The sequence below is a fragment of the Oratosquilla oratoria genome, chromosome 14 (assembly GCF_046742065.1).
Source record: "Oratosquilla oratoria isolate Oo_2021 chromosome 14, ASM4674206v1, whole genome shotgun sequence".
Classification (NCBI taxonomy): domain Eukaryota; kingdom Metazoa; phylum Arthropoda; class Malacostraca; order Stomatopoda; family Squillidae; genus Oratosquilla; species Oratosquilla oratoria.
Genome location: NC_134790.1, coordinates 40,218,516 through 40,245,813, shown reverse-complemented (window position 1 = coordinate 40,245,813; position 27,298 = coordinate 40,218,516). Strand labels below are relative to the sequence as shown.

General features: G+C 39.7%; 1 protein-coding gene across 1 annotated transcript; it reads left to right on the top strand.

The window, feature by feature from the left end:
* The first annotated feature begins 18,246 nt into the window (after positions 1 to 18,246).
* On the top strand, positions 18,247 to 26,702 carry LOC143032844 ((3R)-3-hydroxyacyl-CoA dehydrogenase-like). The gene is made up of 6 exons (XM_076198005.1): positions 18,247 to 18,569; positions 19,289 to 19,405; positions 19,743 to 19,936; positions 21,709 to 21,890; positions 25,172 to 25,302; positions 25,865 to 26,702. The coding sequence occupies exons 1-6, from the start codon at positions 18,533 to 18,535 to the stop codon at positions 25,948 to 25,950; spliced, it is 747 nt and encodes a 248-aa protein (XP_076054120.1). The 5' UTR covers positions 18,247 to 18,532; the 3' UTR covers positions 25,951 to 26,702.
* The last annotated feature ends 596 nt before the right edge of the window (positions 26,703 to 27,298 follow it).

Genomic DNA, 27,298 nt, shown 5'->3' with positions numbered 1-27,298 from the left:
CAGTCTTCATCTGTAAAACGTATTTGGATTAATCACCAATTCGCAAATTATTTGATCAACATACTCCTTATACTCTTCTGGGTTTAGAGTTTCTTTAAAACTAATACACTGGGTGTCACATATATCCTCATTGTAAGAGGCCGGTAGATAAAGGTAGACAATTGAGTAGAAAAAGGGGTAGGAGGAAAGGAAGGTAAAATTTATAGTCATTTTATTAGGTTATGATACAATGGCCGACTGCGGGTTGCATAGTTGCTGAATTGTAGAATGGCAGAGTTGCCGTCTGGTGCTGTAAACTTGGATTGGGATATCGAGAGGTGCTGATGTAGCAAAAATTGTAAGCGTATAACCCATTTCCATTGCGACATAATGCTTACGTAATGATATCGTTTGAAACAGTATAACAACCTCTCTGATTGGAGAAAAAGGTGGAGGAGGAGAAAAATTATTGGCGTAGGGAAGTAAAGTCACGCCCTTAAGGAGTGGCACTTGTTTGAGAAGTAAAAGGATATCGGATGCATGAAATAGTGACGTCAGAACGAAGGTGGCTTGACGAATTGTAGAGGGATCCCAAACGGGACTCTCTGGGTGTAGCTCACAAAACCAAGTAGTAGAATGAAGATAAAAAAGTCAACCTCATTTAATTCACCCCTTAAGCTTTGAGTGAAGGACTAGGCATGGGGCCTAAAGAAGAATGAACATTTGCTAAGAAATTCTTTGGAGATTAGTGCAACCGTTAGTACACTCATCATCAAATTGTATCCTAACCTTCTTCATATCATCTAAGTGATTAATTGAAACTTCCCTAGTTTCTAAGTGTAAGATCTTGTATTTACTTTCACCTGCAATCCTGCTCTGCAATCAAGATTTCACATGGAAGAATTGGGTCCTCCCCAAAAATTATAAAATGAGGTGTTTCACCTGTTGCTATGTTAATTTGGTTGTTCAGAGTACATTTAACATAAGGAATCCAAGTAGCTGAAGTTATACTATGAGGACTTATCATACCTCTAAGACATGTAATAATTTTCTTATTCAACCTCTCTACAACTCCATTACTCTGAGTATGACTCACTAAGATATTGATCTTCTGTATCTTAAATGATCTACATAAGTTTTCCAAGATTTTGTTTCTAAATTCAGTTCCATTATCTGAAACTGAGATCTTAGATGTAGTGAAATGACAGAATATTTGATTATAGATTACTGAAGCAATTGTTTCAGCTTTCTTATTTGGAATGGGTTGTAAAATACAAAACATTGAAAAATAACCAATGGCAACAAATACATATTTATATCCATTCTCAGACATAGGTAACTCCAATGTATCTATGTGAACTCTTTCCCAAAGTTTTTGTGGAATGGGATATGATAACATAGGAGCAGGTTTTGGTGTATTTCCTTACACCTTAGCACATTTCAAACAATTTTCTATATAATCATATATATCTTTCTTCATACCTGGCCAAAAGTATTTAAGTTGTGCTTGTCTATAAGTTTTATCTTTTCCAGGATGTGAGTTACAATCACTATCATGAAGTAACTTCAATACCTCTTGTACAAGAGTTTGTGGTATTACCAACTGATTTATTGGGCCTCTAGAAATATCCTTCCCACTTACAACTATTTTTCCATACAAAAGTCCATTAGTCAAATGGAATTCCTCTATCTTATACACTTTTGGTAGTTTTGGAGGATTTCCTCTTGGGTTCATCAAATACTGGGCTAATGAGTCACATGTCTTATCACTCCTTTGTTCTCTTATTAGCATATCCTCATCTAAGGTTACTAACTCATCTACTACAAACAAAATTGATCAACCCTGTCGTTGGTTGGCCAATGTTTCTAGAAAGTGCATCTGCTGCAACCCGGAATATATTCAAACCTATCCTCATAGCACTGAAGTACTGCAAACCATCTTGCTAGTCTGCTCCTAAGATTCTTATGCTGAAATAGGTTCTGATTAGCTGTATGTTCAGTCCACACTCTGATTGAATATCCCAGTATTATATCTAAATTTTTCTAATGAATATATCACTGCTAAAGTTTCTCTTTCAGTTATAGAGTAGTTTCTCTCTGCGCTATTACAAAGTCTAGATGTGTAAGCTATTGGTTTCAAAGTTCCATTTCTCTCTTGCATCAGTATGCCTCCTAATCCTATGTCAGATGCATCAGTACAAAGAATGAACTCTTTACCATAGTCTGGAAATATTAAAACTGGAGAACTCGTAAGTTTATCTTTCAACTTGTCAAAAGCTTGCTGTTGTGCAGGTCCCCACATGAACTTTGAGTCTTTCCTCAACAAAGAACTTAATGGATTAGCTATGTCCGCATAACTTTGGATAAATTTCCTATAATATCCTGTCAATCCTAAGAAACTTCTAACTTTTTCTACATTGTTTGGAACTGGAAAATTCTTTACTGCTTCAACCTTTGAATTTACTGTACTAAGTCCATGCCTGTCTATCTTATGTCCCAAATAGATAACACTGTCCTGCAAAAACTTACATTTTTCAAGTTTCACTTTCAATCCTGCTTCAACTGGTCTTGAGAATATCAAATCTAATTTCTTAAAGTGCTCAGCCGCTGTTTGGGAAACTATTAAAATATCATCTAGAAATACACTGGCAGCGTTTCCTAACAACCCATCTAGAACTGTATTCATTAATCCCATATAAGTTAATGAACTATTACATAACCCAAATGGCATTCGTTTGAACTCATAGTGTCCCGTTGGAGTAGAAAATGCTGTGAATTCTCGTGAGTCTTCATGCAACTCTATTTACCAAAAAGCAGATTTGATATCTATAGTGCTAAAATACCTATTCTCAGTTCCCAAACTTCTAAGAATGTCCCCTATTACTGGTAATGGTAATTGGTCTCGTACGGTATGCTTATTCAATTCCCTAGAATCAATAACTGGACGCATAGTACCATCTGATTTTGGCACCAGAACCTGAGGGAAGTTCCACTCATTTTTACTATGTTCAATAATATCCTGCAATAACATTTCAGTGATCAGTTTATCTAAAATAGCTAGTTTAGAATGTTGTACTCTGTTGGCAGGTATATAGATAGGTTGAGTCCCTGGTTTTAATTTGATATGATGTTTTAAAACAGTTGTTTTGCCTAAGGCGTCCCCCGGCAAAGCAATTGCTTTATTGTGCTTCAAGAGCAAAGCAACTAAGCTTTCATCCAGCTCAGGGCAACTAGTAGGCTCTAGTTGATTCTTGTAATTCTTTCCCAGTTCTTTTTTTTTTCCTGAACTGAACAGATTGATGAAATTGGTAATTCCACCTCCTCACTACTCTCATTTAAAATCTTGATGGGTTTTGAAAAAAAAAAAAAAAAATGAAAACATCCTATTCTATTTGTGTACCTTTTCTTAAGACTACGTCTTTATTCAAAGTACTAATCACTAATATTTCTACCATGTTCTTATTTGACTTATAGATCCCTGAGTATAATTTCAAACCTTTTAATATAATTGATTCTAGGTTGGTTAAAATTTCAGAGTCTACAGTGACTCCTTTTAACTGCACACCTACCCTGTTAATTGCTCTGGAGTGTAATAATGTCGACTTTATTACGCCACCATCCACAATTTGCAAGGCTTTATTTGTAGTTGATGAATTAGTAATTTCTAGGATTTCTTGAACATCTGAGTTGAGTTCACTATATGTGACTTTACTTTCTGTTGGTCTGGACCGCTCGGCCTCGTTATCTAAAATATGTTATCTTTCCTATCTATTTCTAGGGATTCTTTGATTCCTATCACTGGCCTTAAGTCTGGTTGATTTAAAAATGGGATTAACTGTGATTTCACTAAGATCCCTAAGTCAGCAGGACATATCACCATGTTCTCTTTTCTCATAGTTGCAAATCCTATCAGTAAATCTCCTGGGAAAACAGATTCTTCTACAACTATCACTGGAATGTGCAAATGTTCATTTGTATATAAGATGACTTCTAATTCAACCTTACCTAATGTTTTTAACTGATTTCTAGTTACTCCTTGCAATGAGTAATGAATTGGTTCCAAGGTTTTCACTCCTGGCTTCAATTAGTTTAAAACTCTTCTAGTTATAACATTAACTATAGATCCTGTATCAATAGATATTTGAATAGGTTTATTGAACACTCTACCAGCAATGAGAGATCCTACAGAAGTCCTTCCAATTGTAATAGTTTACAAATATCTATGATGTTGAAGTTTTCTTTCACCCTTCTATCACTCTTATCCCTAACACAATACTGTCTAGGTGTATATCTATGGGGAGTTCTGTAGTATTGTTTTATTCTGTGTCTGGGGGTTTTCCTCTTGTTTCGGGGTGCATACGAAAATTTCTACATTCATGTGTTCTATGTCCTACCCTTTGATGATACATACAGAAAGGTGGGTTTCTACAATGATATTCATCATGACCCTCATATTTACAATTTCTACACAGTTCTATAATAACAGTTTTGTGCTTCATACGAAAATCGACTAAAACATATTAATCTGTTTTCCCTAAAAAAGCGTAGACACAGAGGTAACTTGATACAGGTCTTTAAGATTTTAAAGGGAATTAACAACATCAAAAGTGACCAAATTTTCACATTGAATGAGAATCAGACAAGAAACAATGGTCTCAAACTGTCCGGAAATAGATTCAATTTGGAAGTAGGTAGAAACAACTTTGCCAACCGTGTAGTTAATGAATGGAATAAACTTCCTGCACAGGTAGTGCAATGTAGTTCAGTTCGAAGCTTTAAGAATCATTTAGATAAACACCTAAGATGTGTAACGATTATGATTTATCTTATATAATTTGTTTTTGTTTTGTTATCATTTGTCTGTCTGATTTTCATTTATTATTAGTTATATGTCAATTTATTATTCACTATTTACCTGTTTGTTTATTATTTAACTATACCTATGCATTTATTTATGTATTTTATTTTTTATTTACATTATATATATATATGTTTTTTATTATTATGATTTTTTTCGCATCCGACCTAGATATGGACCAAAAGGTCTCCTGTCGGTATGCTCCGCCTTTGTAATCCTTTGTTTTGTGTTTCATGCTCGCAAGTATTACAATTGTAATATACAACTCTAGCATCCAATGAAGTGCTTCTAACTCTGGATTCAGATCCTCTATTTCTATAATCACTTCTAGAGTTCCTAGTTTCTGTTGTCCCACTGTCGTCAAATATGGACTAGCTTTGGATTCACAATACCCTTGAAGAACATAATCTACATCCCCTAAATTCATAGTTTCCTTGAGATCTTTATGCAGCTTTTCTGCCGTTAATTCATCTGAGTAGTTTGTTAACAATGCAAATACGATTAATTTGATTACCTGATAAATTTTCATTTTATCACTAGATCTTTCTATCCAATCTGAATCTTTTAAAATAGAATTCATATCCTTTGACCATCTGTCTAATCTTGCTAAGTATTCTGTGTCTGATTTACTTGTTTTTACTTTCTTTATCATTCTAACCAAAGACCTGATAGGATCCTGATCACACTTTGACATAAAATGTTTAATGAATGCCTTCTTATAAGCTTCTTATTGGTTTATATCTTCCATTTGCTGGAAATTTATGATAAGCCTAGCTCTACCCTTCTCAGGATCTATATTCTCTTTGAAAAATTATACAGGGTGACCACAAAAACACTCCTTGATTTCAAATATTTATATTATGACATATTGAGTTCATAACCATACAAGTTTGGTGTCTATAGTTGTAGAAATTAACAAAGTTTTAGGTGAGATATGGGTTGATATCATAGGCACTCGATGTGTGCCCCTCTTGTTGCCCGGCAAACATCAAGGCGATAATAAAGCTCCGTCCAGACTTTCTGCAGCATATCTGGCGTAATCGCGCTTAGAGCTTTGGTGACACGTTCCTGCAGTTCATCAATGGTCTTGGGCAAGGGAGGTATGTAAACTTTGTCTTTGACATATCCCCAGAGGAAAAAGTCCCACACAGTTAGGCCTGGTGATCTTGGGGGCCATTTGCAAAACACTTGGTCGTGTTGTCCAGCACGGCCAATCCATCGGTTTAGTAGGTTTGTTTTGAGAAATGCGCGTAGATTGAGAGACCAGTGTGGCGGTGCTCCATCCTGCTGAAAAATGTAGCCATCATCTTCAGCAGCTTGTAGTCTTGGCAGCAACCAGTTCTGTAACATTTCTAGGTAGGTTTGGCCAGTAATGGATGGTCCTTCAAAGAAAAACGGTCCATACACAGACCTCTCTGTTACTGCACAAAAACACATTCATTTTGGGAGAGTTACTTTCAAACTCAAGATTGGCATGAGGATTCTGGGTCCCCCTTATTCTCACATTGTGTCTGTTCACCTTTTCACTTAGATGGAAGGTTGCTTCATCACTGAAGATGATCTTTGACAGTAGACCAGGATCATTTTCCATTAACTCCTGGAGACTGTGGCAAAATTCAAAGCGCATTTCTTTGTCTTTCATGTATAACTTTTGGACCAGTTGCAGCCTATAAGGGGTAAACCTCAAGGGTTTGCGTAAGACCTTGCATACTGTGCTTTGTGGAAGTTTTAACTCTCGGCTACATCTGCGTGTCGACTTCTTGGGGCTGCGAACAAAAGCGTCTCTGACTTTGTCGACAACTTCCTCTGACACTGCTGGGCGGCCGGAATGTCCTTTTCTCTGATCACAGATGCACCCCCTCGCAATGAAATCATTGTTCCACTTTAAAATGGACTTGTTAGTAGGTGGATTGTTATGATGGATGCGTATGAACAAACGCTGCACATTTGTAACAGTGTTTGTTTTGCCAAACTCCAACACACACCAGCTACGTTGCTGTGGGGTGTACGCCATCTTGGATAAGACTGCCACCTAGCGGGTCAGGTAGAAATTGCAAACTGGAAAAATGGGGAAACAAAAATGCATTAGTTTATGCAACTATGGACACCAAACTTGTAAGATTCTGAACTCAATATGTTATATTATGAATAATCTAAATCAAGGAGTGTTTTTATGGTCACCCTGTATTTTCCTTTTTTCATCTTATATATTTGTGCTTACAATTAACGTATCAACCAAATTAAGAAATCTATTATCTCCCAAGGTGTTTTCATTACCTGTGGATTTGGGAATATTGACATTTGAGGTATGAACCTCGTCTCTTAATACATTAGTGTTAGTGGTCATACCTTTAGTGTTTTTAAAGTCAATTTGTATTGACTACCTCCACGTACGTCAACCTTGTCTTCCCTCGCCAGTCCTTGTTCACTGTTGCTTGTAGTGGCTCATCCCCTCATTCCTCGTAGCTCGCTGTACCTCGTTCACTCGTAGTGGCTAGTCCCCTCGTTCCTCGTAGCTCGCTGTACCTCGTCACTCGTAGTCGTAGTTGCTCGTAGTGTTGTAGACCCCTCGGTCCTCGTCTTGTCGTCCCTTGGATTCAGCATACGCGTAGTTGTGGTTGCGGTCGCGCTTGTGGTTGCGTTCACTGTAGAATGGTGTACCCTTACGCACCAGTCTTGTAGTTTCTTCAGAGGGTGTTATTCACTCGGTTTGTCCCTAGCTGTCGCCACTTTAGACCCCCTGACTTTCATTTCAGTTCCCTTGGTCTCTATGTAATTACTGGTTTAATTCTGTTTACTGTTCCCTTATATTGTTTTGTATTTCTTCTTTCACTTACGAAATCCTTCACTTAAGTATGTTTCCACCATATCTTCTGTAATAAGTTAGTAATGTTTCTTGATAGGGTGAATCAAACTTAACTTAAATTTTCTTGATTTTCTTCACTAATTCTCTACAACGTTATTGTCTTAGGTACACCAGAGGACTCCCGCCTGGGATTCCCAATCCACTTACTAAGCCATCTCTGTTCCGACGTCACTTCTTAATTCATCCAATAATCTTGATTGTTACAAATAAGTGCCGCCCCTAAGGGCGTGACTTTTCCCCCATGTACCAATCATTTTTTCTCCTCCTCCCTTCTTCAACCAGAAAGACTGTTACACCGTCTTAAGCAATACTGCTTACACAAGCAATCTCAACATCAAAGCGGAATGGATTAGTTAACATATTGTCACCCATTACCCTTGCGTTTACTTCTTGCACCACAATGTATAAATTGAAAGCCAAGGTGACAACATATCCCTGGCGATGTCCCACCTTTACCTCAAACCACTCACTCTCTACATTTCTGATTCCAACACAGGCTGTACTTCTCTCGTAAAAACTCTTGGTTGCTATTAACAGCTTTCCTCCTATCCCATATATCTACAATACCTCCAACATTGCCTTTCTGCCTACTCTGTCATAAACCTTTTCAAAATCCATAAAGACCCCCCCCAAAAAAAAAAAAAAAAAAAATCCTTACCTTTTCCTATAGCTTTCTCACATATCTACCTTACCACAAAAATCTGATCCATGCAACCCATATCTGTCCTAAATTCACACTATTCCTCACTAATTATTAATTTTGTTCCTCTTCTAATCCTCTCAATCAAAACCCCCCCCATAAGCCTTCCCAACTACACTTAACAAACTGATCCCTCTGAAACTACAAAACTTACACTTGTCCCCTTTTCCCTTTTAAAGTGAAACTATGCAAGCACTCCTCCATTCCTCCGGCACTCTACCCTATTTTAGACAAACATTAAAGAACCTCACCTGCCAGTCCACCATTACTGTACCTCCCTTTTTTAGACACTCCTCATGGCACCCAACCACCCCAGGTGCCTTACCTGCTCTCATCATTTTGATAACTGCTTTCACCTCATCTCTCTTTATTTCTCCTTCATTTCCCTCATTCATCAATGTCGTTTTCTTAGAGCTTCCCACTGTAACTATCTTTCCCTCTCTATCCGTCTTCACATTTAGCAACTCCCTAAAATACTTTGCCCACCATTCTCTTAATGCCGTCTCTTTCATCATCATCTCTCCGTCTGCACCTTTTACCTTTTCTTCTCTACTTGATTCGCCTTCCCTTTCTTAATTTCCTTCCAAAACATATTCTATTGCTTTTAATATTTTCTGTCATGTTCTTACTCCACTTCACATCTGCTCTCCTTTTTGCCTTCTTTATCTTATGCTTTACTTCTCTTTTCTTTTCTTTGTATCTCTCATATATTTCTCTCGTCCTATTTTGTAACCAATCTGTGAAAGCTTGCTTCTTCTCTTCTACAACCTTCTTTGCTTCATCTTCCCACCACTCACTACCCTTTCTTCTATTTGCTCCCGTCCTTCTTGTTCCACACACCATCTTTGCACACCTTGTGACTCCCTCCTTGAACCATCCCCATTCCTCCTCCATTCCTAGTTCTACTCTATCCTTCACTACCTCCCATTCTTCTCTCAGCTTATTCTAATACTCCTCCTTTTCTTTCTCATCAAAGCAGTTTACTTGAAGCACCTCTCTACCTTCCGTCCTTTTCCTTTTTCTCCATCTATTCTCCACTCTCAATTTACCTTCCACCAAAAAAATTATCTGATATTCTCCCAATCCCTTTAGAACATAAACAGCCAAAACTCTTCCTACTAATCTCCTGGTTACCACTATATAGTCCATTAAAGCCGTATCCATCACCTTTCCATCCACAATCCTCTCTTATGTGTATTTGTGCTTGACTTTCTTCCTAAACACTGCATTTGCTATCATCAACTCTCTAGACACATCTACACCATTAGCTCTCTACTACGATTTTTTTCCTGGAACACCACATTTCCCAACCACCCCGCCTATTGGTTCGTCTCCTACCCTAGTGTTGAGATCTCCCAATATCACTACATTGACATTTCTCCCTAAACCCTCTTTGCATTTATTTAAATCTATCCAAAAATCCTCTCTTTCCTCTACACTCCTCCTACTACCAGCCCCATATGTACTTACAAAGACCCACACCTCCCCTCCCAGTTTCACCTTCATCCACATTAATATTGAAGAAACCTCCTTCCACTCCAGCACACGCTTACCTGTCTCTTCGCTTATTAGTATAGCCACCCATTCTCTCCCTTGTCTTCTCTTCACTCCTGACGCCCTCCCAACTGCACTCCCAAACACAGACTCGCCCCTCTCTTTCAACTTAGTTTCACTCAATGCCAACACATCTATCTCTTCCCTTTTACTGTAATATATAGTGCATCTACGCACATTAAAAGTTCCAAACCTTAGGGTTCTGGTTGGAAAATTCCTCCCAGACCCTCTTATGTTTTTTTTTTTTTTTATATATATCCCCATCATCCCCCCTCGTTTTTTTGTCACCTTTTACGACTCAAGTGGGAATACTTAGTGGCAGTATTCTTTCTCCACTACCACAGGGTTCGGCGAAAAAGAAAATGAAAATTAAGAGTAGGGGGAGAGCATAACGGAGGGACAGTCGCAGTATAACAAAGTAGCATAATTTTTCTGTGAATAGAGATTTCCTTTATCACAGACAAAATGATATATGGGTCTGGTCCATAGGGCGTCCCATATAGACCCAAAAATATCAACTGCATTAACCCCACAATAACATACACCCAATACTCCAGATGGGGTAAAATAAATTATAATAATAATGATAATAACATATTTTCTCTTGTAATATCTTATTGCATATTTTTGTGTAAACTAACTTACATTTTTTGGACATTTGTTGGAAAAAAATTAGTAGATGAGATGGGATTTTTGGTTTTGAGAGGCATTGGCCATACGTGGCCTTGTACTGATTCCTCCCACCTGTCGTCAGTGTGTCACAAGGTTGCCAGATAGTGCCATAAATGCCATTTTGCCAGATATCTCGAATTTTCAGAAAAACTGCCGTTTATATATACGTATATATATATATATATATATATATATATATATATATATGTATATATATATATAATGTGAAGGCATCCTGACAAGTTGTAAGAGGAGTAGAGGAAAACACACAAGTAGAACAAGAGTTTATTCTTTGACTAGTTTCACACAGTGGTGCTTCCTCAGAAAGAATGTTTGCACTGCAGAACAACTGATAATAAATACAAAACGTATGAGGAGAGAGAGGGTATAAGGATAGGTCAATTCCTGTTCACGGTGGCTCGAAATCGTGTGGGCTGGTCGGACTGGCGTTCTGTGTGGTGCTACGGGTGATCTGATGTTCTGTCTTCTTCTATTCTGTTGCTGCATGTAGTGCTGTTATTTTTGATAATTTGATATCTCCTATTCTATTATTTGTGGCTATGTATATGGCTTCTACAAAATTCCTCTGTTTGTTACTGAGATTGCTGTGTAATATATCTGCTTCATCCCATTTTAGGTTTCATTGAAATGTGCTTCAAGTGTGCTTCTGTTTCCTTCAAAGGAAAAACATTTTACCAACATGAAGTTTTGCCTATGGGATCCCCTCTAAGTGAGTGCAGTAGCCGCATGCCTCTTCATGGAGGCACTTGAACGAGAAGAGTATATTAAGATCATCCCAAACAACAGCAATTAGTACAGGTACGTAGATGACTGCCTTCTCGTTCTCCCCAAAGACACCAACATTAGTAACAACCTCTCACAACTCAACCAAGTCCATCCTAGGATTCAACTAACTGTAGAACACGAGGTTAATGGGTCCCTACCGTTCCTAGATTGCTGAAGGAGGAGCGAAATCGCTTGTGAAGGTTGTGTAAAACTGGAGTCTTAGGATGTGTGAGAAGGAAATTCGTCTTCTCAGGAGTGCGCTCTGTGAGAAGAGTGAATCCTTCCCACAACCCAAAGAGCGTTCCACTTCTCCTTCTGCTACTGCCGTGGGCGAGTGGCGCTCCGTGGGGTCCCGTTTTGTCGAGCCCGCTTTCGGTAAGCGGGTCCCCTGCGGAGCAATCGCTGGCTCTAGCCAATCATTTTGCTCTGCTGGAGGATGAGGTGGCTGAAAGTCAGGAGTTCTTGGTGGTGGGGGACTCCATGGTGCGAGGCTATGACGACATCCTGCAGCGGAAGACTAAACGACGTAGCAAGCTTGTATGTCAACCGGGCCGTGGGATTACCGTTTAGACCCAGATCATCAGGGAGTAGAGACGGGCGAACACGGTTTACGATTGTTCATACGGGAAGTAACGATGTGGGTAGGGTGAGATCAGAGGAACTTGTTCGGAATTACAAGGTCCTCCTTCAGGAGATGAAGGAACGTGGGAGCCGTCACCTAGTCTGTGGGATCCTCCCGAGGATCTACGCAGGCTCGTGTTGAAACAGAAGCCAAAGGGATCAATGAGAGGATATCACGATTGTGCACGCAACTGGGATACCACTTTCTTGATCCTTGGTATCTCTTTTCCAAGCGCCATGACCTTTACGCTTCTGATGGGATTCATCTTACCCGCAGCGGCAAAAATGTTCTTACAAACATCATTGTGGGAGTTTGTAATGAATTAGTTCCTTTTTTGGAGTAGAACAATATGCCAGTGTAGGACAAAATATGATTTTAGAATATAATGTTGGTAGAGGACGAAATTTCACATTAGGATGTAATGTCGGTATAGGACGAAATATCACATTAGGATGTAATGTCAAAAGACAAAATATCATGATGGAATGTAATGACCGTGGAGGGCAAAATATCACGATGGGATATAATGATAGTGGAGGACAAAATATCACGATGGGATATAATGATAGTGGAGGACAAAATACCACGGTAGGATATAATGTCAGTGGAGGACAAAATATAAATTTAGGAGGGGATGTCGGACAGAATGTTAATGAACGACGGGTGGAACGCGGTGACGTAGGGGAGCAAAGTGTACAAAAGAGATCGGATGACCGTGAACGAACATATGTCCGTGATGGGGGGAAATGATAATGAGGCATTGAATGTCAATGAAGGACCAAATATCAACATAGAGCAAGGTGTCAATAAAGAACAAAATTATAATGTAAGGCATGGTATTGAAACTCAAAACGTGTCAAAAAGAAATAATCAAGAGTTCCTTAAAACCATTTACTGTAATGTTCGCAGTATTAGGAACAAATTCCAAGAAATACAGGCGTATGTCAAAATCGAAAATCTCGATATGATAGGAATAACGGAGACATTGTTAAATGGTAGAAAGTTTGAAGCTGAATTTAATATTGCGGGATTTTAACACTTTCATCAAGATAGAAACCACAAGAAAGGTGGGGGTGTTCTGTTGTGCGTTAAAAGCAATGTGCATGCCTGTGTTTTAGAGAAAGTGAAACAGGATTCATGTGATAGTTTGTGGGTAGAATTAACCCAAACAAATGGACAAAAAATTAATGTAGGTGTAATATATAGGCCAAAGACATTATCATTAGCAGACGACAAACGGTTGTTCCAAGAACTGTCTAGTTTCTGCAACCGGGGCTTATTGATAATGGGTGATTTCAATTTTACTGACATTGATTGGATGACCCTACAACATGGCCATATAGGTAGTCGCTTGATAGATTTTCTCGTTGACAATTACTCAGTTCAGCATGTAAAAGAGCTCACAAGACATGGAAACTTACTAAATCTATTGATCACTAGCCGCGAAGGCATGTTAACCGATGTAGAAGTCGGTGAAACTGTTGCAAATGGCGGTCACAACTTAGATTCAAACTACTATTTTTTTTTTTAGAATAGATACCTGTGTTTCTAGAATACCCGATTTCAGTAAAGCTCAGTTCATAGGACTACGTCAGGAACTTCAGTTTACAGATTGGGAGGCAAAATTAAGTGAAAGACCTGTATGATCAGATGTGGGAAATATTTCAAAATACGCTCACTAAGATGATTCATACTTACATTCCAAATCAGGCTCGCCCAAAATGGCTTGACAAAGAAACTGAAAAAAGTATTGCTAAAAAGAGACAAGCTTATAAGAAATACAAGTGCTCGGGTGTATCTAATGACTATCAAAGCTATGTATTAATACAGAGAGATTTAAAAAAGACAATAAAAAACAAAAATTACAATATGAAATTAATATCGCTGATGAATCCAAAGAGAATCCCAAATAATTCTATAGTTACATTAGAGAAAAAGGTTATTAGGAATCACATTGGTCCACTATTATCTGCTGACGGTCAACTTGAATATTCAAATGAAGGAATGTGTGATATTTTAAACTATTATTTTAGCTCAGTATTCGTAAACGGAACGCCTCAAAGTGAACTCCAAACTGAAACCTGTGAAAAAGTCTAGGGTAAACATAACAAAAGAAAAAATTAAAAGGTGTATAGAAAAACTCAAAATTGATAAAACACCAAGGCCTGACGGTTAGCATCCAAAAATCTTAAAGGAAATGAAAAATGAGATTGTTGTTCCATTAGAAATTATTTTCAAGAAATCCATCATATCCGGAGATGTCCCAAGAGAATGGGGGCTAGCTAACGTTACTCCCATATTCAAAAAAGGTGACAAAAAGAAACCAAATAACTACAGGCCTATAAGTTTGACTTCAATTGTAGGAAAAATGTTGGAAACTATCATCAAAGATTCGAACATCATTCAGAGGGTAACTGTTTGATAAATGCTAGGCATCATGGTTTCAGACGGAAGCGTTCTTGCGTGACTTACTCGAATTTTACAACACGGTCATCTCGAATTATAACAAAAGAAACAATATATATTTAATATATCTAGACTTTGCAAAAGCTTTTGATACCGTCCCCCACGAAAGACTACTTACTAAATTAGCTTCACGGAATAAGTGGTAGCCTATTAAGTTGGACTAGTAATTGGTTGAATGATCGAAAACAGAGTTGTTTTAAATGGAAAAAACTTCTAGATGGAAAAATGTTACGATTGGAATTCCTCAAGGTTCCGTTCTTGGGCTACTTCTATTCACAGTATATATAAATTATATAGACCACGGACTAAAATCTATTGTCTCCAGCAATGGTCTGAAAAGTGGCTAATGAAATTTAACACAAGTAAAACAAGGTAATGCACACAGGTAAAAATAATAGTAAGTATGAGTACAAGTTATTTGGATATTCGTTAACAAAAGTGAATAGTGAAAAGGATCTCGGCGTAATTATCAGTCACGATCTCAAATCATCTAAGCAGTGTATTTCAGCCTCACACACACACACACACACACACACACACACACACACACACACACACACACACACACACACACACACACACACACACACACACACACACACACACACACGCACACGCACACGCATACGCACACGCACACGCACACACACACATACACGCACACACACACACACACACACACACACACACACACACACACACACACACACACGCACACACACACACACACACACACACACACACACACACACACACACACACACACACACACACACACACACACACACACACACACACACACACACACACACACACACACACACACACACACACACACACACACACACACACACGCATACATGCATGCATACATTCATACATACATACATACATACATACATACATACATACATACATACATACATACATACATACATACATACATACATACATACATACACATTCATACATACCCACAATGCTTTATGGCCATGACTTCAGCAATGTCATTTGTCAAGGGAGATTGCAAAATCTTTGTCACTGACCTGATCAAGGACGTTTAAGAACGTCTTCCAGAGGACAATAAAATCTTAGGCAATCAGGCCATGCCCCCTCTATGTCAAGGGAAAATCAAAGGAAACTTCAAACGGATCTCATAAAAAGGAATCACCGTTTAATGATGTGGAAGACTTAGAAAACGCACGAATGACATTTTAGCCTAGAAGAGTGGTCACAGACAAGCATGTAGGTCACGGTATCTTTCTGAGTTGAAGTTAGTGAGAAAAAGAACCATGACGGTGAACAGTCCAATCTTAATAGATTTTTCTTTACCTCTCTCCTGTGACCAATGACAGGTTTCTGGTTTGTTGTAGTGGTCCTGGAAGATAGATAGCAGAGCTGCCAATTTTCGAAACCGTTAACCCTTTACCTCCATCAGGTGTAGTAGCCCTGAAGGGTTGACGCCTTGGCTCCGGAATGAGCCCAAGGTATCTATCAACTTCTATTGTATTTCTTACACCTTTTCACACATGGAGAGCTGACAGCGGGCAAGAACTCCTCTCCCACTACCCTCAGCCGGTGGCATAGAAACAGTCCCATAGTAATACAGCACAGACAACAATCCAAAGTCTCCTCCCAGAGAGAACTGTTGAAGGATCCAAGTACCATTGCCAGACGATGTGGGCTTGCACGTTTCAGTTCAGAAAAACTCGGTGCAACAGTTATTATTACAATATCAAAACAACGCAGGAAACTACAAGAGACCATAAGACCTACACTAAACAGTCCCATGTCCATTACCATCTATCATTCCCATCCAGAAAATTATTTTTTCTATTTTCTGATGCATATGCAGAGAAAATAGTTCCTCTTCAGCCTAGACCTAAGACCTACACTAAGCAGTCCGTCCATTACCATCTATCATTACCACCCAGAAAATTATTTTTTCTATTTTCTGATGCATTTGTAGAGAAAATAGTTCCTCTTCAGCCTAGAAATTGCTCCAGTGTTAGATCGGTTTAAGAAGTTCTGTGCATTCAGTACGGGGTAAAGTGGGACTCAAAGAATATTGCCAGTAATAAGGATCCAGCGAGATGAATCCGAGACTGAAGGATAACTTGTAGAATTGAACCTAGAAGTGTAAGATACATATTCAAGGGTTCAATAATCATGAAACCTTGTCATTGTGCCGCAACTGTTGAAGCAAAATTTTTTTGATATCTTCTCTGCTTGCCTACTACTTCAAGGTCTTGGAACTCCTATTCAGAGCTGAGGTGAAAATAGGGATGGAGTTATTAAAACGGAAGGAAGATAAGGAAGAATTTTTTGTTCTAGTAAATATAGCAGCTCGCAGAAACAGGGAAAGAAGAAAATCCACTGGTTCAAACTTTGCCTTGAAGACGGCACAGAAACATCTTTATCTGTGGACACGTAACGGTGGTTCCTTCCCAGTCATGATATGCATACGTGACCTTGCTGTGTACAAGCACCCGTCGAAAAAAATCAGATAGATGAAATACATAAACAAAAAGGAGGATGGCTGTCCACTGATATATGAATTTGAACTAGTGGATGCTTCATATCAGCAAAAAAGTTCTGACCAGCGTCAGTTGTTGAAATACTTAAAGTATTTTTATGTTTCATTAAGGAGTAAAATATATAAGAATGTAAAAGGTATAAGATATGCAAGTGAAACCTAGGACTTAAATCCTGTTTGGAGCAAAATTTTACCAAGAATTGTCACAAACAACATTTTCTCAAGTGAACAGGTTAACATAAGATATGCCTTATTATTGATTTTTTTTTTCAAAACGGCAGTAAGAGAAATGATTAAGAGGCTTCGAGAAAAAAAGGAAATAAAAGTTCCTGATTCATAGCGGTCCTTTTGTTCATATGTTCTTCTCCTCAAGAGTAAAAGCGTTAAATTTCATGAACTAAATCTAGAAAGCTTTGTCACGACAGGCACAGATATAGATTAATTAAAAAACAAAAAAATACAGTAATGTCATGTTTTTGTGACTGAACAACAGCAGGTATTGGAAAAAATAGAATTTTGGTGCAGTGTGTATGATCTGAAAAATTCAGTTGGTGTACAATTTTTAAAAACTGGCAAAAATTGTGTTAATAAAATTTTCTCCCTATATCAAATGCATTTATTGATAAAGTTGTAGCCAGGCAGTCTTAGTAATGACAAAGATAAGAAATAAGATGGAAAACAAGGTTATAAACAGTATCTTGATGATAACCAATGCCTGTTTTATGAATTTTAAAGTTCCTTCAGAAATGCTGAAAATATTCAATAGTAGCATGTATTGGAGTCCGCATGGCTGACAGTAAGTAGGAAGCCTTTGAAATGAAAATTATGAAGATTTATATTCATATATAATTATAAAAACTCTGGTTTTGTTATTTTTCCAATAAAACATATCAAATGAATTATCTCTCAACATTTTATGTTAACTTGGCAGTTGCCATAAAAATGTTTTTTTCAAAATCTACAGTATTTCAGAAGAGTGTAGAACTCTTTTGTAGGTGTAACTGTGAGGCTGTGAGCTGTAATGAAATGTCTAAATTGTGAAATGAATGTTAGTTTTCATATAAGTTTTTGTAAACCGTTTTCAATGTTAGCCTACTAGTTGAAAAATAATAATAATAAAATTAAGATTAATAAATGCCATATTAGTTAGGGAGTATTTGGCAACCCTTAGTGTTTGAGCGTACTACAATACTGAGCGGCGGTGCATTGGACTGTCAGTTCCTCACTTTGCAGTGTGCAGTCACATTCACACCTTAGTCTTAAACAAAGGTGACATCCTCACATCGGACAAATCACACTACGAAGTCAGTTGCTGGGAGAATACCTAGCTACCGTTTCTCAGTAAAGAGCAAATTGTAAAAGCAGAGCTTCTCCGTTGTGACGTCTGCCTCTCCTGTCTCGAGCATCCACACTTAGAAGGTTGTACTTAAGGACTACAAGTTGTAACTGCGCCTGACACCAGAAATTCTACTCGAAGCTGCAGCACAAGCACCATGGCCTCTCTAGAAGGAAAATTGGCACTAGTGACAGGTAATCTAGGGCAGACCGAGGTCGTGAAATGCATGTCAAACAGGGTGAAGGCTCTCGCACTGTTGTCAAATGTGCGCAGTTGCAACACTGCGGCCTGGTAGGCTTTGATATATTCGGCGATACTCCTGTCATCTGTCCTCTCGGGACTTGAAGACAACGCTCCCAAGTTCAGCCTTCGCAGTCAGTCTGGCACAGGCAGGGGAACACTCTGAAACTTCTGTTGTTGTTATTGTTGAGAGTCTCTTGAGGTAAATTTCTTCGGGTGTGAGGTTGGTCCGGGTCCGTGTGGTACCTAAGTCGGTCGGCCTCATTCTCCCTGTACCCAGTAACAGTCAGGCGGAGCGCGCACCTTTACCCCACTCCCATATTGCATATCATTCCATACATTTTTTTTTCAGTAATAACCTAAATCTACTGAAATTTAGTAAAATATGTCAACAGGGGCATGCCCCCCTGTTGCTAAACCCTTTCCCAATCGTAACTGCTCAGGCTGGTGAGAAGGGTTATCTCTTAATTCGGCGACTTTCTAATGGGCTTTACAGATTTCTTTCTATCTGGAACCTAACTTTGGTGTGGCTGCTTGTAAGATGTCGAACACTATTATTGACGAAGCAGTTCTTAAGTTCGAAGGAAAAGAACACTGGGATCATAACCTCTCGCACACGAACACACCAGTGAATCGATAGTGTTTATTTCTTTATCTATTTTTCCCTGTACAGGCGGCGGTAGCGGTATCGGACGGTCCGTGTGTCAGCTGCTTGACCGCGAGGGCGCCCGGGTCGTGGTTGCTGACTTGAACGAGGCCGGCGCTCAGGAGACGGTGAACCTGCTCAAAAGTAAGAAGTCTTGTTGAGCCATGGAAGTCTGCACCGAAGCCACCCCTCCCCCATGAGGATGCCTGTGGTGGCTCTCCTGCCAGAAATTGAACTAGGTCTCTGACCCCCTCCCTCCTCCCCCTTTCAGCTGTATATTTTGGTAGACTTGTAAGGATGATCAAACTGCAGTGGTAATGCAGTCTGAGGCTCTGAAAGACATCAATGCAGGGATCTGTGCAGACTTGTATGGCGAATGTAGAATGAGTGATGAGATAACTATTTTATATACATATATATATTTTATTCTGACACGGGGCTTCGCAAATGTTTTTACCTGCAACGGACTGCATCCATCCAGGTCCCGGGGACCACTTCGCGGTGCGCATGGACGTCTCCAAAAAGGCGTCTGTGACTCAGAGCGTCGACGCCGCCGTCAAGGCTTATGGAGCCCCGCCTTCTCTGATGGTCAACTGCGCTGGCTACATCGACTTCATCCCGCTGGTAGACCTCGAGGAGGCGAGCTTTGACCGAATGATCAACGTCCTTCTTAAGGTGACCAAACGTGCTTTGCTATGTTTACGTAATTGGGATCCAGAGATGGAAGCACGGATCTGTGTGAATGTGTGTGTATTTACCTAGTTGTATTTTGCGGAAAGGGGAGCTACGCTCGTGGTGTCCTGCGTGCGTGCGCGCGCGCGCGCGCGTGTGTGTGTGTGTGTACGTGTGAGTGTGCGTGGTGTGTGTGTGTGTGTGTGTGTGTGTGTGTGTGTGTGTGTGTGTGTGCTTACCTAGTTGTATTTTACGGGAAGGGGAGCTACACTCGTGGAGTCCCGCCTTTGTATCTTGCAGTGTTTAGTTTGCTCTTAAATTTGTGAATGTTTTTTCACATACTATTATTTCGTCCAGTTTGTTCCAAGTGTCCACCACTCTATGTGGAAGACTGTTCTTATTCAGATCTCTTCTATAACTATTTTTTTTTTTTTTAAGTTTCTTACCATGTCCTCTTGTGTTTCTCTTGTTTCAATTTAACAAGTCCTCTCTACCGAGTATTTGTGTCCTTCATGATATTGTAGGTGGTCAGTAGGTGGCCTCTCTTCTTTGCTCTAAAGTCGGTAACTCCAATTTAGCTAGTCTCTCTTCATAAGACATGGTTGAAAGTGCTGGAGCCATTTTTGTGGTCGCTCTCTGGATCCTTTATTTTTTTATTATTATTATTCTTTTTTTTTTATTCTTTTTGGTACTGGGTGACCACAATGTCGCCGCATATTCTAGTCTAGGCTTTATCAGTGTGACTAATATCTTTTTAAATAATTTCTTCGTCCAAATAGGTATATGCCAATTTTATTGATCTTAGCATATTATACGATTCTCCGACAATTTTGTTTATTTGTTTATCAGAGGACAAGTCGTTTGAGATAATTACTCCCAAAACTTTTTCAGATCCCACTTTCTTTACCTCCTTAGTTCCAATTTTATATTGTCCTGATATTCTATTTTCACTTTTTCCGAACTCCATTATGCTACACTTCTTAATGTTGAAGTCCACTTCCCATTTCTAACTCCACTTCCAAACCTTATTCAGGTCTTCCTGTAGTGATTCGCAATCCGTTTCGGTTTTACTTTCCTCAAGAATTTAGCGTCGTTTGCAAAGAAGCTCATGTAACATTCCACATCATCATTCATGTCATTCACATAAATAGCAAACATTATTGAAGCCAATACAGATCCCTGCGGAACTCCACTAATCACCTCCTTCCAATCTGAATATTTTTCTCTGAGTACTACTCTCATCTTTCTACCATTCAGGAAGTCCTCCAACTAGTTTAGCAGGTTGCGTGGGCATGTGCGTGGGCATGTGCGTGTGTGTGTGTGCGCGTGGGCATGTGCGCGTGTGTGTGTGCGCGTGGGCATGTGCATGTGTGTATGAGTGAATGAGTGTGTGTGTGTGTGTGTGTGTGTGTGTGTGTGTTTGCGCGTGTGCCTGTGTGTGTGAATGCGTCAGCGTGTGTGTACACGCGCGGGCGCTTTTGTTATTTCCCCTCTGTCTATCTGCATGATAACAAGATTAAGATGCTACCCGTCTTTGCCTACATGTACGTGTACGTATGTGGAGTGTCGTGATTGTGGTGGTGGGCTGCATGGTAGCCCGCTCCATTCCTGATACGACCATGTACTGTATGTGGGCGGGTGGATGGATCCGACTGTATCGTCAGATACAGAACTGATGAATGAAGTATCAGTTTTACCCATCTCATATCAGAATATTACTATATAGACTTTGAAATGTAGGTCTTACCTTTTCATACCGTTATTGTTATTTGCAGGGTTCCTTTTTGGTCACGCAGGCCTTGGCTAAGGCGGTCAAAGCTGCTGGCATCAAGCAGGGCTCGTTCGTCTTGATCTCGAGTATGCTGGCACACATTGCCAGCGAGACCACGGGCCACTACTCGGCTGCTAAGGCCGGGGTCCTGGCCCTCAGCAAGACCTTCTCTAAGGAGCTGGCACCGTGAGTGGCTTTTCCCCATCGTTGTCTCTTACGGGGAGACGGGCGAGTTATGCATGGTACCTCCAACCCCGAATTCATCGAGGAGAGATAGAAGACAGGCAGAGAGACATTTAGAGAGAGACAGAGAGAGATAGAGTTAGAGATAGAGTTAGAGATAGAGTTAGAGACAGAGTTAGAGAGAGTGTTAGAGTGTTAGAGAGAGAGTGTTAAAGAGAGAGTTTTAGAGTGTTAGAGAGAGGGTGTTAGAGAGAGAGAGTGTTAAAAAGAGAGTATGTTAGAGAGAGATTGTTAGAGAGAGAGTGTTAGAGAGAGAGTGTTAGAGAGAGTGTTAGAGAGAGAGTGTTAGAGAGAGAGTGCGTTAGAGAGAGTGTTAGAGAGAGAGAATGTTAGAGAGAATGCTAGAGAGAGAGTTAGAGAAAGATAGATTTAGAGAGAGTTAGAGAGAGAGAGTTAGAGAGAGAGAATTAGAGAGAGAGAGAGAGAGAGAGAGAGAGAGAGAGAGAGAGAGAGAGAGAGAGAGAGAGAGAGAGAGAGAGAGAGAGAGAGAGAGAGAGAGAGAGAGAGAGAGAGAGTTAGAGAGAGAGAGTTAGAGAGAGAGAGAGTTAGAGAGATATAGATAGAGTTAGAGAAGAGTTAGAGTAAGATAGAGTTAGTGATAGAGTTAGAGTTAGATAGAAATAGAGATAGAGTTAGACGTAGAGTTAGAGTTAGATTAGAGTTAGAGTAGAGTTAGAGGTAGGGTTAGAGGTAGGGTTAGAGTTAGAGTTAGAGGTAGATTTAGAGGTAGATTTAGAGGTAGAAGCGCGTGTTATGCACGGTACCTCCAACCACGAACTCATCGATGACAGATATAAAGATAGACAGACAGAGAGACAGAGCGAGACAGAGTCAAAGAAAGACAGAGACAGATTCAGAGACAGAGTCAGATTCAGAGACAGACAGACAGAGAGACAGAGTTAGAGAGACAGAGTTAGAGATAGAGTTAGAGATAGAGTTAGAGAGAGATAGAGTTAGAGAGAGATAGAGTTAGAGAGAGATAGAGTTAGAGAGAGATAGAGTTAGAGAGAGATAGAGTTAGAGAGAGATAGAGTTAGAGAGAGATAGAGTTAGAGAGAGATAGAGTTAGAGAGAGAGTTGTGTAGCGTGTTAAACGTAGGGCTACACAACTCCGAAAATAGATACAGCTTTAGATAACACGCTTTTAGAGAAAACTGAGTGCGAGAGAGACTAGGGAGTTCTAGTGAGTCCGGATCTTAAAACCAGGAAACAGTGCATTAGTGCCAGGAATAAAGCTAACAGGTTTCATTGCTAGGACGGTAACGAATAAAAGTGCAGAGGTAATTATCAAACTCTAGCAATAGTTAGACCCATCCTTGACAATGCGGTACAGTTTTGGTCTCCGTCCTACAGAATGGACTAGAACAGTGCTTCTTAACCTGGGTTTGATCGAACCCCAGGGGTTCGATGAGACAGTTACCGGGGAAATTGTCTCTGAGAGGGAACAGCAAAAGTTACATTGATTTGCAGTAAATATTCATTATGATTTTGTTTTACGTAAAATTCATGTTTTGTTGGTTTTGTTCTTTGAACACAGTGTGCAAATGATCCATGGTACAGTTTGTGCACTTATACAGTATATAGTTCCTATGTTTTGAATTTGAAGAAAAAAAAAACACATTTCATTTTTCTAACTACGAAGGGTTCGATGAATGCATATATGAAGCTTGCGGGGTTCAGTACCTCCAACAAGGTTAAGAACCACTGAACTAGAATCAGTACAGAGAAGAATGACCAAAATGATACATGGACTCAGAAATTTGCCTTACAAAGAGAGGCTTAGGCACCTTAACTTACACTCTCTGGAGAGACGTAGAGTGCAGGGTGACCTAATAGAGGTGTTCAAGTGGACCAACGGTGATGCAAATAAGGTCATCATATTAAAACAACAGGGCGGGACTCGTAGTAACTGGACAAATTTAGATTTAAGAAGGAAATAGGCAAGAATTGGTTTACTAATATGGTGGTCGACGAATGGAATAGACTTAGTAACCATGTAGTAAGCGCTGAAACTATCAGTTGTTTTAAGAAACGATTAGACAACTTTATGGATGGGGATGACAGGTGGTGATGTATACGGAGCTGCCAAGTGTAGACTTCACGGTCTCTTGCAGTCTCCTTCATTCTTATGTTCTTAAATATAGGTAGAGATAAGGGGATAGATAGAGACAGATACATAGATAGTCATAGAGAAATAGAGTGTTAGAGACAGATATATGCTTGTATATTGTGACAAGTTGATGAAGGTGGAAAAAGAAGTCACAGGTCTAGTTCCGAGTTTCTGAGTTTATTCCTGACCGGTGTCACTCTATGCTTCTTCTGAAGAAGCATAGAGTGAAACCGGTCAGGAATAAACTCATAAACTCGGAACTAGACCCGTGACTTCTTTTTCAGGCAGATATATATAGAGAGACAGAGATAAAGTGACGGAGATAGATAGATGGTGTGATAGAGAAATATAGTCATAAATAGACAGACAGATAGGAGGGTAAAAGGCGCATTACGACTAACCTCTTTCGATTAAGATGGCACTAAACATGTTTACGAGCGCGTCATTTTTAAGGATTGTGGTCTCAAAAGTGTTTGATCTTGCAGGAGATAAGAACACAAGTCGCCCAGTTCAAGATTGGTTATCAAGATAGGGAGGGTGAGCACACTAATGTAGCAAGGTGTCATACAGCTCGAACTTTCACGAACCGTACTGTGTGGTTACTTCAAGGCAGTGAACGGCCTTGTTTGGGCCCGTACGTCAGAAGGGGAGGGGGGGGGCAGCGGTGATTCCCGAACTGAGGTATGTTGACATTCCCGGAATGATGTTTTATTGTGGCAGAGACCGAGTAGTAGGCAGAGAAAGGCTGAATGGGTTTCCAGCAGCAACATCCAACAAGTTTAGTGAGATCATGCATATATGAGTATATCGTTATGTAGTTTCCTATATTTGTAAGCTCCTGCTTGACACTAGCGGACTCCATCCATATTTGTTCTGGATAAGTAGATGTGGTAGACCATTTTACATAACTGGGCTGACAGGTGTGTGGGGCTGTGGGCATCCTCCGGTCGGAATGGTTTCTTGATTGATCGCGACCCTCATCGGGATCAGGGTCCAACACTCCTAGCTGAATGATATCGCCTGCCGTCACTCAGAAAAAAATGAACCCGTGAGGTACGTCCTGGAATTAGAGAGGGAGTGCCTGATAAACTTCTGTCTCTGTTCTTGGCGTCAGCGATGGCATCCGCGTGAACACGGTACTTCCTGGAATGGTCGAGACGGCCATTATGCCCAAGGAGGTGTTTGAACAACGAACAGCTGACGTTTTACCTTCGATGTCCATCAAGAGGGCAGGGAGACCCGAAGGTAAGAGCCATTGCACATTGCAAAATTTATCTCAGGTTCGACATTACCCTTCGACCTTTTCCAGCCGTGTCTGACACGTTTCTTTCCGCCGAGTTCTACTCATACATCATCTTTGCTATATTGTTAATCACACTTTTCACTTGTTTGTGCCATATCAGTAGAACCCTCTCTATTGCCTCGCGTCAAGATACTTTTACATCACATATCCTGTTTTATGTTGGTATTTAATTCCTATTTAGTTTTCTTTGCCTTGTGGCACTTACAGACAGGCAGTCTCCACTGCATCTACACTCCTCCTGTTTACTCTGATGCAGAAATACCAGTTCCACTCCATCTCTTACCCTCCTATCTTTTGGCCTCATTACCTCCTTCTTAGCTAGCCGCACCACTCTTTTTACTCCTGCCACCTCTCTGACACCTGATTGGCTATCGCGCACCGCTTCCTCGTTTGTTTCGCCTCACATCACCCCTAGCCAGAGATATCTGAACGTTTTGTCCTTCTTTGTCCTATCACTGTCCTTTTTTTTTTTTTTTTTTTTTAACCCGTCTCTACTTTCCGCAGAAATAGCCGAGATGGTGTTGTTCCTCCTCTCCGAACGTAGCAGCTACATCACTGGTGCAGAGTTCTGCGTTTCTGGAGGTTCATAACTTGCAGCACCAGGACCGCAACGATTGAAAAAAAAAAAAAAAAAAAAAAAAAAAAAAAAAAAAAAAAAAAAAAAAAAAAAAAAAACTGATTTGGCAGAGACTTGGAGTCAAATCATTGGAAACTTCCTCATGGACACAACTTTACGCGCAGAATATCACCTGTAAACAAATATGATCATTCAAATATTGTGTGAAGCGATGTATTGTAAAGACTCTCCACTGTTATCTTTTTAAAAGAGGTATTGTCTGTGCAAGTCAAAAAACTAAACATTTGTTCCATTTGTTCCGAAGGCCCTTCCTTCAGGAGAAGGACTGGCTGAGTCAAACACACCCCTATCTACACGACGAAAACATACGAAACCTATCATCCAACAACCCCTCCCACCTCAGAACCTGGGGGATGATGAATCTACCCTGAAGCAACCCTGCTTGTGTGTATGTATATATGCATATATATATATATATATAAAGAAATACTAATACTATTAATAGCAGGTTTGAGAAGGAAATAGACAAGAACTGATTTACCAACAGTGGTTAATGAATGTAATAAACTTAGTCCCTATATAGTGAACGCTGAAATGATTGGTTTATGAGAAGATTAGATAAATTTATGGATAGAGATGACAGGTAGTAAAGAACATGGAACTGTCTATTGTAGGCCTTATGGTCTCTTACAATCTCCTCCATGATTATTTTTCAATGTAATAAAATTAGTAAAGAGCAAACTAATAAGTAAATGAATGAAAGAATTTATAAAAAAAAAAAAAATCAAGAATGTAAAGGAAATGCTGTCAAAGTTGACAGAAAATTTGTGTTGCATTTTGTTGTCGATAACCAATGTCTGTTTCTACCTTTAGTAGACAATATCACGTCGAAAGTCTACTTTGCCATTTCAATTTTGTGAATCGGGTGCATAGATTAAACTTATTTCTTGAGTATATCTTTTACATAACCTGTCAATCCAAAATCTGCAGCAACGCAGAGTTCTGCTCCAGTGATGTAGTTGCAACGCTCGGAGAGGAGGGACAACACCATCTCGGCGACTTCTGCAGAAAATAGAGACGGGTATTAAAAAAAATAATAGAAAAGTGACAGGACAAAGAAGGACAAAACGTTCAGATACCTGTGGGTGGACGTGGAAGTGCGAGGCGAAGCAAACCAGTCAGGTGTCGGAGAGGTGGCAGGAGTGAAAAAGAGTGGTGCGGCCATTACAAAGTTATTAATAAGAACAAAATATAGAAGGGTAAAATATGTGGAACTGTTATTTCTGCATCAGAGTAAACAGGAGGGTAGATGCAAAAGAGATTGCTTATCTGTAAGTGCCGCAGTGCAAGGAAAACAGGAT